Source organism: Pholis gunnellus (assembly GCF_910591455.1).
Source record: "Pholis gunnellus genome assembly, chromosome: 20".
In the NCBI taxonomy this organism is placed as follows: Eukaryota; Metazoa; Chordata; class Actinopteri; order Perciformes; family Pholidae; genus Pholis; species Pholis gunnellus.
In genome coordinates, this window is record NC_136547.1 from 19789910 (window position 1) to 19806093 (window position 16184).

Genomic DNA, 16184 nt, shown 5'->3' on the forward strand with positions numbered 1-16184 from the left:
ACTCATTTTAATTCAACCTGTTCAAGCCGAGAGAGACGCTCATAAACACATCGTAATAAAAAGAGGATCTGTGTGAGCTCACACACACACCCACACACTTCTACAGGAACTCAGCTGATTTCCTGTAAATGAAGAGGGGCGGAGCTACAGTGATCATGTGATCCAGGTACATGAGAACAGGAAGAGAACCCTGATGTGTTTATCAGAAAGTTCAGACTCCATTTTGAGTCACAGAGCAGAAGGAGAGAAGCTGAAGGCTGAGGCAGGGTGAGTGTTGATCCAACATGTGATTGTTTTACTGTCAAAGTGTGTGTGTGTGTGTGTGTGTGTGTGTGTGTGTGTGTGTGTGTGCGTTACTTCCTGTTCTCTCTTGATTCTTGTGTCTGCTCTCTCACAGTCAGTGTTAATGTTTTACTCTCAGACTGACTTCAGATCAGAAGATGAGTGGTTGTGAGGAGGAAGAGGAGGACGGAGCAGAGTCTCTAGTCTCCGGCTGTCTGTCTATGAAGAGTGATCGGTCCAAAGATGATCCTCCAGACTTCAGTAGTGAACCTGGACCCTCAGACACACAGTAAGAGACTGTTTTTACTGTGAGCTGACCTGATGAAGATGATGCATTGAGGATGAAGACTAAATGTTCTGCTCAAAGATTTATATTATATTTTCATGAGATGAAGCTCAAAGGTTCACTTCCTACAGATTCAGAGCTTTCAGTGTGAAGCTTTAAATCTTTAGTAAGTGGACCTTTGAGTTCAGACTCTCTCCTCCAGATGTTGATCCTGAAGGTCTAGAACAAACATCATGAGCAGAACTGATGTAAAAGTTCTCTGCTGACAAAAACCAGACAGGAAATGGTCAACTGTACATTTGGAGCTCTTCTGTTTTCATCACGTTTGAATTGATCCTTCATTTGATAGTTGACAGTAGAAAGTGACAGAAAACAGACATGAAGAAGGAAAGTGTGTGGACTTGAACCTGAGACTCCACTGTTACATGCTGTGTGTTAGACTGTTGGTCCACCACAACATGTAGACCTCTTCTGACCTCAGTTCAAACACAACCAACTCAAGCTGAGCTGATCACAGACACTGTGACACAGTAAAGGACATGATCAGCTCTCTTTAATGGAGGACTTTTACTGTGAAGGAGCTGCAGGAAGTGTTGAGTTAGTTATAAACAAACTACAGACAGATCACTAAATGTTTCATCAGACAGCCTGATAGGAAAAGCAGCTGATTAGAGTTCATGAAAGCAGGAGAGTTTCAATAAAAGAACATTTTCATGACAGACTGAACGCTGAATTCAAAGAGAAAAGTAACACTTTAACTGTTCTCTGTGAACATCTGAGCTTCTACACACTTTAGTCCACATCTGGATGTTTTTCATCAACAACCAACAAATCATTTTAGTTCTAAATAAATGTCTTTACAGAGAGAAGAAGAGGAGTCATGATTCTGAGGAGGAGCTGACGTCCAGATCCAGAACCAGAGCTGGACTGCAGACAGCCAGTGAGACCAGAAGTGTCCAAAGTAAGACTGTCCATTTCTCTGCTGATGTCTTCATGTCTGGAAACAGGACGTGTTGTTTTAATACAGAGACACTTGTTGGATTGAAGGATGTAAACACACAAAGGAAGAAGGTCTCATTGATTCATGATAAACTTGTGTAACAGTTGTGGACAGGGCATGGAAGGAGACCACTCAAAAGATAGATTTCCAGCATTTATTTGCTCCTTCAGAAGACGATATATAACCCATTCATGTCCTTCTGGTCTCTCTCTCTCTGCACATCTGCTCCTGAACATGAACAATATCAGAACTCGAGGACATGAATCTGTGAGGCACCATGTTGGTGACATGACACAGGGCGGCCTGGTGTGATGCAAAGAGAGAATGTACAGTTCAATGAAAACAGCTACAAAAATGATATTATACAGTGAGAACAGCTGAGTAACGTGATCTTATGAGCAGTAAACAATGTTCAACATAAACCGTTCAATTTCAAAAGAAAACAAAACAAACGCGGCTTCATTCATCCAAAAAATCCTCAACAATGCAAAACACTGTGAGGGGAAAGATTAAATATAAATAACTTATTAAGATAAAAATTCACACATACCCCATAAGATCATTAAATGATAAATATAATACATTATAAATAATAATATATACACCTGCATAAATAATCACATTTTAATAAAAATATTTTATTGTTTCTAAATTCTCAGTGACTTCAATAATAACGAGATCAAGTTAAAGGAGCTGTATTTAACATTCATATTTATATTAGTGATTAAATATGAATTCATATCTCATCAACATCTATCATCTCTGTAAAGATATAAAGAGATAATAATTCATAACGTGTTGCTGACCTGGAGACAGCTGCAGGTGGATTAAAGGTCCTTATTCCACCAGACGAGCCGCTCTGATAAAAATACGGTCCTAGTCTGTTTTTTGACGGAGCCGCGGTGTGTTTCAAAGAGCAGATCGATCCGGGCAATATAACCAACAGGCTCTGTGTGAGGAATATGAACTCAATGTGAGGATGAATGTATTTATAACAACTAAAACACAGACACACATCTTTGATCCACGTCGTTCATAACTGGACTTTTAACAGTCGCTCTATTAACTTTGTCTGTCGGCTACAGCTCAACAAAACAGGAAATAAGAACAATCAACACATAGTTGATGTAATGTTCTCAATAACGGTCTCCTCCCTCAAACCAAAGCCACGTCTGTAGCTACACTGACTGGATCAACACTGTCTGTGCTGGTGACCAGAGAGAAAGCTCTCTGTGTTCACATCTCACTACTTTAGTAGCTTCTAACTGAATCTAACTGAAAGTTACTTTCACTCACGTGTCCCCGTTTGTAGGTTCAGATATCAGCCTGATTTCATTGTTCACTGATTGTTTTAGTCAAATCAATATCATATCTTCTTTATATGTTCTCTCTGGTTTCTCTGTTTCAGGAGATAGTGGTCTGCAGGAGGTTTTAGATGAACATAAGATCAGTCTGAAGAACAGATGTGAATGTGTGACTGAAGGAAGTGATGAAACAGGAAGTGGAACCCTCCTCAACAGGATCTACACTGAGCTCTACATCACAGAGGGACAGAGTGAAGAGGTTAATACCCAACATGAGGTCAGGCAGCTGGAGTCAGCTTCCAAGAAGAAGACCCTCCATGACACTCCGTTCAAGTGCCACGACATCTTCAAAGCCTCAGCTGACCAACAGAGACGCATCAGAGTCGTTCTGACGAACGGCGTCGCTGGAGTTGGAAAAACCTTCTCGGTGCAGAAGTTCACTCTGGACTGGGCCGAGGGTTTGGAGAACCAAGATGTCAGTCTGGTGGTTCTGCTTTCGTTCAGGGAGCTGAACTTGATCAAAGATGAGCAGTACAGTCTTCTCGAGCTGATCCATGTTTTCCATCCAACATTACAGAAGGTCCCAGCAGAGAAGCTCTCTGTCTGTAAAGTTGTGTTCATCTTTGATGGTCTGGATGAAACCAGACTTTCATTGGATTTCATCAACAATGAGGTCGTGTCTGACGTCACACAGAAGGCATCGGTCAACGTGCTGCTGACGAACCTCATCGAGGGGAAGCTGCTTCCCTCGGCTCTCGTCTGGATAACTTCCAGACCTGCAGCAGCCAATCAGATCCCTCCTTCACGTGTTGAGAGGGTGACAGAAGTACGAGGCTTCACCGACCCCCAGAAGGACGAGTACTTCAGGAGGAGGTTCAGTGATGAAGAGCTGTCCAGCAGAATCATCTCACACATCAAGACATCCAGGAGCCTCCACATCATGTGTCTAATCCCAGTCTTCTGCTGGATCACTGCTACAGTTCTGGACCACATGTGGACTACAGACCAGAGAGGAGAACTGCCCAAGACCCTGACTGACATGTACTCACACTTCCTGCTGGTCCAGACAAAGAGGAAGAAGCAGAAGTACCATGAGGGACATGAGACGAGTCCTCAGGAGCTGACGGAGGCTGACAGGGAAGTTCTTCTGAAGCTGGGGAGGCTGGCGTTTGAACATCTGGAGAAAGGAAACATCATGTTCTACCAAGAAGACCTGGAGCAGTGTGGTCTTGATGTCACGGAGGCCTCGGTGTTCTCAGGAGTTTGTACAGAGATCTTCAAAACAGAGAGCGTGATCTTCCAGAAAACAGTCTACTGCTTTGTTCATCTGAGTGTTCAAGAGTTTCTGGCTGCAGTCTACATGTTCCACTGTTTCACAAACAGGAACACAGAGGTGCTGAAGAACTTCATGGGGAAATACAAGTATTCATCTCTGACTATCTTCCTGAAGAGATCCATGGAGAAATCCCTTAAAAGTAAAAATGGCCACCTGGACCTGTTTGTCCGCTTCCTTCATGGCCTCTCTCTGGAGTCCAACCAGAGACTCTTAGGAGGCCTGCTGGGTCAGACAGACAACAGTCCAGAAACCATCCAGAGAGCCATCAACAACCTGAAGAAGATGAGGAGAATTAAAATCTCTCCTGACAGATGCATCAACATCTTCCACTGTCTGATGGAGATGAACGACCTCTCAGTACATCAGGAGATCCAAGAGTTCCTGAAGTCAGAGAACAGATCAGAGAAGAAACTCTCAGAGATCCACTGCTCAGCTCTGTCCTACATGCTGCAGATGTCAGAGGAGGTTCTGGATGAGTTGGACCTGAAGAACTACAACACATCAGATGAGGGACGATGGAGACTGATTCCAGCTGTGAGGAACTGCAGAAAGGCTCAGTAAGTCCAGATGTGATTAACTTCATGAATCAGTGTAGATCAGTAGTTTAGTTCTTCTAATATAGACATTATGAAATTCATATTCTTAAAATAGTGTTCCAGCTGTTTAATACTAAATTATAATTCAGTTATATTTCATCACAGATGTTCTTGATGTTTGAAATGCTGCGAGTGAAAACATGTTTCAGTTTCAGTTGGTTTAGTTTTCACTGTGAAGTTAATGAACACAGTTATTCTATTTATTCCTCATGATTGTTATATTTTATATTGATATCATTCTTCCTCTATTTATCTTCCTTTGGGTGATGGAGGCGACATGCAAACCTGGTGAAACAAATGAAGGACTTTAGAGGTTGTGTTTGAGCTTTCATCACAACATGTAGCAGTATTTTACAGTCATCACTTCATGTACTTTAGTTATTATTACATCAGGAGCTTCTACAAGGTGTCTGACATCATCACACTTACAGGTAACACCTGATTATTTTAACACTATGCTGAAGAGTTTAAATACCATCTGTATCAGGCCACGCCCCCTTCTTAAAGATAGGACCAGAAAACAACAACAAACCAACTTGAGTTCAGGGTTCTACCTCAGACTGTTTACATACATTTACATGAATTGACTTTTAATTTGTATTAATATAGAAACTTCAATAAAGTCAGATGTGAGGTCCTAAAGTATGTGAATGAAGTTTGTATGACAGCATGAAGTAGCCAATGAGAGCACAGGAGGACACATGTTAGACTCCTTCACAGCCAGTGGGCTGTAATGATGGTAGCAGTGAGGCCAGAAAAGAGTCCGCATGTTTTCATACGTTGCTGGTTTCCTCCTCAAACTATTCAACATCTTTTCAGGTCAACTGCAGGATGTTGATTCTTTTATCCGTTGCCTCCATGAAGGAGTTCAGATTTCTACTTTAGTAGAATTCACCTTTACCCAGCTGAGGAATAAGAAGTATTGTTATTGTGGTTCACATGAAGTCCTTGTATGTCTCCTAAGATCCAGACCCTGTAGGGTCAGATGGAATGTGATGTACTTCTACTTCAGAGGACAACATTGTAGTTCTACATTTACCTGACAGAGAAATGTTAAATGTTGAAGATTCACATTTGACTCACAAAATAATTAAGAATTAAAATATGAATCATTATTATTTATTAAACTATCCAGCATCATGTAAGCTCCACCTTTAACAGACGTTAACAATAATCTTAATATTATTATTAATGTCATATTATTCTGTATTTTGATGCTTTGGAAACAATCTTCACTTAAAGTAAACATTTTAATACATTACTTTTACTGAGCAGTATTAATAGTTCTACTAATAATAAGAAACAGTTTTACATCATAAACATGTTTGAGTTCTTCTTCTTCTTCTTCTTCTGTCAAAACCAACATTCCCAGTTAGAGAAAGACTGAAAAATAACTCAACAGCGTTTTCCTGAAGGCCTCAAATCACTAAATCTACCCAGAAAAACACACCCAGGTCTGTTCCTCACCGTCAGAAACATCAGAGAAATTCACTTAACGGAGATATTCATTTATGAAAAGAAATATGAATCTCCTGCTTTGACAAAACATCACTGTTACATTAGAGCATGGATTTAATGAGGGGCAGTAAAGTTATTATTATATATATATATATATATATATATATATTTAAAACACTTTTTTAAAGTTCTGTGTAGATAAAGGATGTTTTTATCATTAATATCATATTTTAAATTGAGTATGTAACTGTTGCTGATCAAGTTGAATGCTGTAACAGTGATTTAGTAGCACAAGAAGAGAAAAGTCATCACATCAGAGAACTGATTCAGTGATGTCAGTTACACATCAATATATATCTGAGGTTTAGCATTAGCATTAGCCACATTAGCCTCCATAAACTGCTTCATACGAGACAAAGACTGTCGCTGTAAAACTCCAGAGTGTTGAACCGAGAAATGTTGCATTTTATTGTTCATGAATTCAACTTTTCATTTTAAAGTTTCATTATTTACATCGTCCTGTTTTTAAATCTTTTAATTTGTTCTTTTACTCAGAAATAAACTCTTTTATAAAGATCTTATGAACACCATGTTATGTGTTTAATGCTGATTCACTGAAACATATTTCTGATGACATCATGTTGAAAGTAATGCAGCCTCTTTGGTTTAATTGTGTTGAATATGTTCATTTAATCACATACAGGTCTAATAATATCAAGTAATGTGTCTCAGTCCTGTAACATTGCTCAGCTGTCTCTGGATGTGTTGGAGGTGAACCTGACAGCAGCAGGGAGCTCTAGTTGTTAAACTGCTTCTCTAATGAAGAAGGCTTCATGCTGACTTTGTGGAGACAGACATGGGATCAGATCACACTGACAGACTGGACATTATGGAAGCCTCAATGTAACCACACTTTGTCTCCCTTCATCTGCACATTAAAGAGAAACAAAGATTAAAAGTCTGCAGGGAGGAGAGAGAGTGATGAGAGTTATTGTTTCATGTGAAACACAGTGAGATGAGATTAGCTGAACCACTGATGTGAAGAGCTAATGTTCATCAAAACAGGAAGCAGGAAGTAAATATTAAATGTCCTCTTTCATAATAATATGTTGAAATATTTGTGTCATTCCAGACTTTCTAGCTGTGATCTCTCAGAGACTCACGTTGAAGTTGTGGCCTCAGCTCTGAAGTCCAACCCCTCCCATCTGAGAGAGCTGGACCTGAGTTACAACTACAACCTGCAGGATTCAGGAGTGAAGCCGCTGTTTGCTGGACTGGAGAGTCCACACTGTCGACTGGAGACTCTGAGGTCAGTTCACTAATTTATGTATGTATTTATTTGTATTTAGGTGTTCAATTAAAATACCAAAATCTCCTCAGGCAAAGGCCCGGAACATTACGATGCACTATTGCACTATTTAGAAGCGTAGTAGTAGTAACGTCTCTGTGTCAACAACTGTCAAATAAAGAAAATACACATCAATTATATTTTAACAATTATTATTCTTTTAACTGGATGAATTATAAATAATACATAGAAATACATCAATAAATGTTTTTCTCATTTCAAGTAAAATAATGTCTGGATTAAAGAATAACTGACAGAAAGCTTTCGTGAAATGTGCATCTTAAAATAAAGTAATTCATTTTAGAAAAATGAATTTCACTGAATTGTCCTGCAGCTTTAAATTCAGTTCATTCAGGTTGAAGTGATTCAATCAGAAATCAATATTATATTTTTCTTATATTCTAAAAAGATACATTAGTGAGCATGGACTTCATCTGTGGTCTTTAAACCACTTGTTTCAGCTCTATTGTCTCTGGTCACATCATTGGACAGTGAACTCATGTGTTCGGATTCTGATCTCAGGTTTATTTTCTGTGACTTCATTTCAGATGTGAGATGGTACGTTTGCTCCAAAGAGTTGTTCTTTGTCTCGTAGTATCGCTTCATTCACCGCTTTGAATAATCGTTGTGGTCTCTGAACATGTGAGACAAACTGATTTTAAACTGCCCGTGTGGAGAATTAACCTCTCGTGTCTATTCTTGGTTATAGACTCTGGTCTCGCTGACCACTCTCCTCTATTTGGAGAACGTCATGTGAAATAGCTGCTGAGACTCACGTAATTGTCGTATTCTTCTTTCTCTTTCCTCGTCTCCCCCCCTGTGTCACGGTGTGTGAACATCTGACTCGAGTCAGTAAACTTGTCAGAATACTCTTATCTGATTGGCTGAGCTGCATCACGTGATGTGATTTACAACGCATTGGTCGGCGTGTTTCCTGCACCGCTGAACAAGTACCGTAAAGGCTGAAAAAGGTGCGCCGGTTAAAATAAAGCGCTCCGTCAAAATAGAATCGGTTTTAGGTCCTGGGTCCGGATACAACGGCGTCTGGGTCCGGATCCGGACCGCGGCCCGCCTGTTAGTGACCCCTGCTGTAGAGTGTGTGAGGAAGATGAAGGAGGAGGATGAAGATCTGATGACAGCAGATACAAACTCTGTGTAAACAGAGAGAGACTTGAATGCAAAGCTGAATGAAGGTGAAGTTGTGAACTGTGGTGATCTTCATGATATCAGAAGCTGATGAGGCTGCTACAGAGACAACCACACAGCTGCTGTGGTGAGATTAAAGCAGAGCTCAGAGTAATAAGCAGCAGCCTAACACAGGCCCACACGTCTCCACAGAGCAGGCTTTGAGAACACAAGTCTCTGTTGTCATTACTAGAACAAGATGTCAGCTGAGACCAGTCATAGTGGAAGTGGCTCTTCAACAAGTGATGATGATGAATGACATCATCAAACTGTAGATGTTTAAGGTTCTAACTTGTTTCCAGGTTCTTGTTGACAGCAGGTCTAACTGTGGTTCTGTTTTCATGTTTTGTCTCTTTATCTGAAGACACAGACCTTTAGGTTGCAACAACAAACACATGTTGTTCTTAAAGGACCGGTTCATATTGGTTCAGGTCTTTCTCAACACAACACTCACGTGTCCAAACGTCCATTCAAGAGTTCTTGGTGTCTGTAATCTGTCCACACTGTCTGTGATGTTCAGGACTAAATCCACAGTCTAGTTCTGTAGAAATGACTTGTAAAGTTGATCTGAACTAATCTGAGGCTTCACATGTATCAAGTCAGTCTGTTGTGTTTGACAGTGGCTGTATTTGAAACCTCGTACTATACGAGCAGTTTGTGCTGATTTGACCAACATGTAGCATGTAGCATGTAGCATGTAGCATGCTAACAAAAGCTGAATCTACAGTCTGACAGAAATACCTGATGTTTCACTGATTCAGAAAGAATCTCCAGTCTACCTCTCCTTCTGTATCCCACAATGCAAAGCGCTGGAACAGCACATTCTTCATTCTATTTCATAATTAAATTCACTAATGAGAACTTTTGAGGAGAGAAATCAACTTTGTAGATTTTAAATATTGTCAGTTAAATTGATGGTGAATCCACATGTACACACGATGTACTGTGTACACATGTGTACAGTACATGTACTGTGTAGTACCGTGTACATGTACTGTGTACTACCTTCCTCAGCAGTACGTAGCAGGCGGGTTGAACTCAGTGTTTCCTTGTTGAGCTCAGTGGAGGAAGAGGAACTCAAAGAGGGAATCTGCTCCTCAATAGTCTGTAACTTTGGTTCGTCTGACTCAGACTGCTGAAGCTTCATATTAGTTTCAGCTGAACTTGTGAAGTGATTTCTTGAGTGTAGTTGTGTTATGAAGGGACCACTTCACACTCAGTCTGACAGGAGGAATGATTACTGCCACCAAGAACTCTGGTGATGGACAGATGACATGAAGACACACCTGAACACATGTGGACCTCTCCTGTTGAACACATGAAGCTACTAAGCTACCAGATACACAAAGAAGAAGCTCATGGAACCAATGAAGTCATGAACCGTCTTTGAGTCCAACAGGTCTGATCTGATCTTGATCCTCTAGTTGCAGACCTGACTGAGACCAGCAGCATGGTGTTCATCTGTGTTGACATCAATAGGTGATGAATGTTGTGGTGACATTTGGATGATGTGTGTAGAAGGCTGACATGATGATGATCCACAATAACACAACGACAAAGAGAAAAGCTCATTGATGAGGACAGAGTCATGTTGAGCTACACATTTACAACATGAACACATCTGATTGGATTATAAATGGATTCTTATCTTCATCATTTATTCTTTATTCAGGTTGAGGGTCTACAAGTTGTCAGAGATCAGCTGTTCTTCTCTGGCCTCAGCTCTGAAGTCCAACCCCTCCTCCCATCTGAGAGAACTGGATCTGAGTTTAAACTACGACCTGAAGGATTCAGGAGTGAAGCTGCTGTGTGATCTTGTGGAGAGTCCACACTGTAGACTGGAGACTCTGAGGTCAGTTCACTAATTTATGAAAAAACACAACTTACATCCATAAAGTTGTAAATTAGTTTTTATTCATATTTTCATGTTTCTTGAACTAATTTTATTCTGCAGTGACAACAGAATGTTCTCTTAAAGAACCTGTAGAACATGTCCACTGTTAGTTGTTAAAGTCAATGAATGTTTCTAGTTGTTGGTCAATGGTCACATCTGTAGACAGAAGATCCTCTGAACTAATACTTGTTTTATATTGATGACGTTTACTTGATGAATAGAAATATTTCTTTTGGTTTCTGTTCATTTAAATGTGTTTTCACAAATAATATCTGAACACACACACACACACACACACACACACACACACACACAGAGATCGAGTCATATTTCATAAAACAGCTCTTTAAAGGATCAATATAGACTTGATCCTCTAGTTGCAGACCTGACTGAGACCAGCAGCATGGTGTTCATCTGTGTTGACATCAATAGGTGATGAATGTTGTGGTGACATTTGGATGATGTGTGTAGAAGGCTGACATGATGATGATCCACAATAACACAACGACAAAGAGAAAAGCTCATTGATGAGGACAGAGTCATGTTGAGCTACACATTTACAACATGAACACATCTGATTGGATTATAAATGGATTCTTATCTTCATCATTTATTCTTTATTCAGGTTGAGGGCCTGCAGTTTGACAGAGATCAGCTGTTCTTCTCTGGCCTCAGCTCTGAAGTCCAACCCCTCCTCCCATCTGAGAGAACTGGATTTGAGAGGAAACGACCTGAAGGATTCAGATGTGAAGCTGCTGTGTGATCTTGTGGAGAGTCCACACTGTAGACTGGAGACTCTGAGGTCAGTAGAGGGTTGGACTCAGTCCATGCTGGTTCCAGCAGTATTGAACTAAACACTGATCCAGTATTTCCTGTAAACCTCCAACCTTCTCAGTGAAGCTGTGAGAGGAGAACGCTGACAGGCTTCAGGATTGGACAGAAAGTCAGCCAATCAGACGAGCCAGAAGCTTGTTGTGATCATGTGTTTGAGTTGATGTGAAGACGACTGTTGTTGTTGTGTTCAAGTCTGCAGGAAATACCGCTGTTTATCAGCTGACAGCATCTCAACATGTATAGAGACAGTGGTCCTCATCCATCAATCTGATCTGATCTGTTCTCTCTCATTGGAATATTTCAAAGAGATGAGACGTTCAAATGTCAGTGAGACTGTGGTTTTTATCAGCTTTGAACCCATCATTACAGTGAGCAGTGAACACCTCTCTGTTTCTGCAGTCGTGATGCGTTCAGGACCCTCAGCTCTTTATCTCCACTGTGTACTTGAGTGAAATGTGCAGAGTGAACAGACTTGATGTCCAAAGTGTCTGCAGGTGTGTGAGCTTGGAGCTCAGTGTGTTCACTCCAATACGTTAAGATGAGAGCTGAAAGGACTGAAGTCCTGCTGCTCTTTCTACTGGATGAGCTGCATCACTGACTGACAGCTGATGAAGGGAGTCTCTGCAAACACTCGTTCATCTCTTCTTCTTCTTCTCTCCTCAGATGGAAGGGAGATCCCTGGGACTGAGTCCACCATCATCTCTTTGATCCTCTGGATCTGATCAGAGGATCATCAGAGGATCTGGACTCCTCCAGTCCTGCTGCTCCTCAATTAAAGCACATTTAGATCAATGAATCAGTTTCTCATCAACATGAACTGAAGTGTGATTCATCTCTAGAGACACCATGTCATAGATCAATAAATGTTCCACTGCTGCTTCAGTTACACGTTCACATCTCATGTGTAGTGATGCAAACATGACATTTAGATTAACAAGTATTTAAATGACTAAGACTTTTATGACTTTCTCCGACAGGTTCGACTACTTTGACCTCAGTTGTGTTGATGCCTTCACTTCCCGTCAGTAAACTTGTGTTCTGATGTGAACCGATCACACTGCAGGATGTACGGACCACAGACATCACACGACTGTAGTTTAACCCTTTATTAGCTGAACACGTTCACAATATTTCTTCACACAGTTCAGAGCTTAGAAACGTGAGATTATTAGTTACACAATAATGAATTCATCATCATAGAAAATAAACACATTATTCACGTCTTATGTACAAAACATTCGTACAGGCGACCCGTCATACGGTTCGTGGTCCGGTTCACCAAAGGTGACGCGTCACCTGATCCGCTTACAGTGAGCATGTTTCACCATCAAACTATATTAACAGCAGTTTCATATTCTGATTCATGAAACCTATGAAGACCTGTTTATTGATCTTCCTGTTTGAAGTGATTGTGTCAGAGTCCGTGTTTCTGATGTGCACGGAGACGTGCAGCAGCTCAGGATCCTCAAACATTAAAGCTGCTAAATGTAATGTTCAGAGCATTATTATAGCAGCAGACAGATATTATCTGTGTGAAGATATAGAGGACTAATGTCTGCTAGAGTAGAGGAAGAAGTCTCTGTGTGTGTGTGTGTGTGTGTGTGTTGTCTTTGTTCACATAGCCGGCCGGCTGCGTACCATTTAGTGCACGTTGATGTGTTCAGAGGCACGAGAAACGCTTTAAATTTAGCACCTTTAACTCATTTAAACTACTAATAACCCCACATTTAGGAAATGCAGTTTAAATATTCTGAGAGTGAAGTTAGTTTTAATACTTTTATAATAAAATAAATGTGTAAATATTGAATATTTTTGGAGTTTTAATGGTTTGGGAATATAGTCGTGAAGTCAGAATTTATTTTAATAAACAAACGGAGAGACGGACTGATACGAGTGTGTTTAACCCGTGATGATGATGGTGATGATGATGATGATGATGATGATGGTGATGATGATGATGATGATGATGATGATGATGATGATGATGATGATGATGATGATGGTGATGATGGTGATTTGTTCCCTGTGCTGGTCTTCTTCTGAACTCAGTCAGTCTGGTTCTGGTCCTGCTGGTTCACACGGTGGACGGTTTCATCAGAGCCTGATCCCCAAACAGCTGCTTGAAGTGAACCACATGCTCCTCACAGTGCTCTCCTGTGGGGGGGGGGGCAGAAGGTTACTGAAGCTCACGGTCAGTCCGTCCTACAGAGTTAAACACTGAGCTGACTTCGGATCAGTTTCCTCTCACCGGGGTTGAATCCAGGACTTCCTCTGAGCCGCTGGTTCCTCTGCTGGAAGGACCTGAACACGGTGTAGAACAACATCTGGTCTCCGGTCTGTCGCGCCGCGTCCAGGAACTTCCTGGACGACACGTTGTCGTGGCCACCTGAAACCAGGGCAGGGTTACGCAATCATCCACCCAGACCAATCAGAGCTTCCTTATAATTAGTTCAGTTAAAGTGATCAGATTCTACTTTAAGAGATTAGATGAAGCGTCAACGTACCGACGCTGCGGATGAATCTCAGCGCTCCCAGAACTTGTTGCTTCGACAGAAGAACCTCCACGATCTCATCGTTGGCCGTAGACAGACGCTTAAAAACACAAAACTATGTTTAAAACAACGAGATTTAAATAAAGTTTGTCTTCTCTTGAAGCCGCTTTGTGTGATACCTTCAACATGTCCAGTGAGAGCTGGTGAGCCGGAGGATACGTGCTCTCCAGAGACAGAAGCAAACACGCCTGAACACAAAGGAAAGGTCATTAATAAAGAGACGTTCATGAGTTCATGGTATATTTCAGGTTTTCCTTGTTTCCCTTTTATGAATTAAGCTCTTTATTTTAATGATATCTTTGTTTATTTCCAACAATAAAAGGTTCAGGACTCCTTCCAGATAGTTTAACTCCATCGTATGAACATTTAGTTGAGTCTCATTAAGTTGGTGAGTTTGAGGAGAAACGGGAGCAGAAGCTCCGGGTGGAGGTTTGGACTCACCAGAGGTTTGGAGTCACTGAGGACGTGGTACTGGAGGAACTGGTGCAGCATGTAGAACAGGCTGTGCTGCACCAGCGTCTTTATCACCAACTCGTACAAATAATGCTGAGACACAAACAACCGTCTGATTTAATCAGGAGACGACGTCACCTTTTAAATCTACATTTAATATAAAACGGGTGAAGATGAGTTTGATCAGTTTTACCTGCACGGTGATCTGGAACTGAAGATAATGTCACACCTTGCATTCCTGAGTGAACTCTGTGTGCGGATAGTCGGGTATAAAGTTGATGAAGTCCTGAAGAAGAACAAGACATCAAGAGTTAGTCCTCAGACCACACACACACACACACACACGCTACTTTAAAATAAGTTACATTACGTCACACGGTTATGATCATTATTATTATTATTATTGTTAATATAATAAGAAGCGTCTCGTTCTGTTCAAACTCACCACCGATTTTAAAGTCCTCTGAACCGCTAAGATCTTATTTCCAATAGAGAACTTGATGCACTTCACTTCTCCTTTATCGTCCATTCTGTGGAGAAAACACCACAAACATACATAATATAATCATACAGTGATCAGTATGAATGATTATTGTTATATATTAATATCTATGATTATTGTCAGCACATTGGCCATAAAAAGTTAAAGTGCTTTTGAGGAGACAAAGCACTCCAATCCTTTATTTTATATTTCTATTATTTATTTATTTTTATTTAATTAAATTATTATTATTATTTTTATTCTATGTTTTAGTTTCTCTGTGATGAAAAGGCAAACAAATAAATTGTGAATAAAAAGAGTTAAAACGTCCCTCAATGCATCACAGATGTATTCATATTAATATTCGTCTCATCTCTAAATCACTTCAGATTTTTCCTGCGCAGGCGGGCGTACCTGAAGGCAACGCTGCTCTTGTCGTCGGGCCCTTTGACCACCACACCTGTGGCTCCACCTGAACGCACCGCGAACACCTGCAGACAAAAAACAGGGAGTAAAAAAACACAATCATTTTACACTGACTATATGACTCTATATTATCCAATAATATGATGTATAATGATATAACTCTGAACACAAAGTCAAACTAATATATACATGAATAGAGGGAGAAGAGCAGTGGGGAGAGCACACATCCCTGGGGGGTCCAGTGCTGATGGTCCGGGTGCTGGATGTGATCTTTCCCAGCCTCACCTGCTGCGTCCTGTCTGTCAGGAAGTTTGTGATCCACTGACAGGTGGAGGCTGGCAAAGTGAGCTGGGAGAGTTTGGGTTGGAGTATCTCCAGGATGATGGTGTTGAACACTGGGGGTCAGAGGGTCAGGACTCAGACCTGGGGGGCTCCTGAGGGCCTGAGGGTCAGATGATCGGTGGTTCACCTTAACCCACGTCCTCCTGTCACACACAAAGCTCCAGATCCAGAGGAACATGAAGCAGCTGATGTTCAACTGTGTTGTTGTTCCTCACAGTGTGGAACAGAAACCTTTACACAGAAAGCTCTCATAGATTCATGTTCATGATTTAAACATGAAGATAATGCAGCAACATTTTGACCAAAACTCATTTTAATTCAACCTGTTCAAGCCGAGAGAGACGCTCATAAACACATCGTAATTAAAAGAGGATCTGTGTGAGCTCACACACACACCCACACTTCTA

General features: G+C 40.9%; 2 protein-coding genes across 3 annotated transcripts; one reads left to right on the plus strand and one right to left on the minus strand.

The window, feature by feature from the left end:
- Positions 1 to 223: 223 nt before the first annotated feature.
- Positions 224 to 13408, plus strand: LOC306712206 (NLR family CARD domain-containing protein 3-like). Of its 2 annotated transcripts, XM_079181376.1 has the most exons (7): positions 224 to 267; positions 422 to 571; positions 1432 to 1529; positions 2977 to 4765; positions 7395 to 7571; positions 10468 to 10647; positions 11315 to 13408. In XM_079181376.1, exons 2-7 carry the CDS (start codon positions 441 to 443, stop codon positions 11541 to 11543), a joined length of 2604 nt encoding a protein of 867 aa, XP_079037502.1. In that variant the 5' UTR covers positions 224 to 267; positions 422 to 440; the 3' UTR covers positions 11544 to 13408. The 2 variants fall into 2 exon arrangements, with proteins under 2 accessions (XP_079037502.1, XP_079037503.1); XM_079181377.1 differs by lacking the exon at positions 10468 to 10647.
- Positions 13409 to 13540: 132 nt separating this feature from the next.
- LOC306712213 (regulator of MON1-CCZ1 complex-like) lies at positions 13541 to 15491 on the minus strand. Its single transcript, XM_079181388.1, has 8 exons — positions 15424 to 15491; positions 14974 to 15058; positions 14722 to 14814; positions 14517 to 14621; positions 14195 to 14263; positions 14028 to 14115; positions 13772 to 13909; positions 13541 to 13677 (listed from the first exon to the last, which is right to left on the minus strand). The coding sequence occupies exons 4-8, from the start codon at positions 14565 to 14567 to the stop codon at positions 13598 to 13600; spliced, it is 426 nt and encodes a 141-aa protein (XP_079037514.1). The 5' UTR covers positions 14568 to 14621; positions 14722 to 14814; positions 14974 to 15058; positions 15424 to 15491; the 3' UTR covers positions 13541 to 13597.
- Between the last annotated feature and the right edge of the window lie 693 nt (positions 15492 to 16184).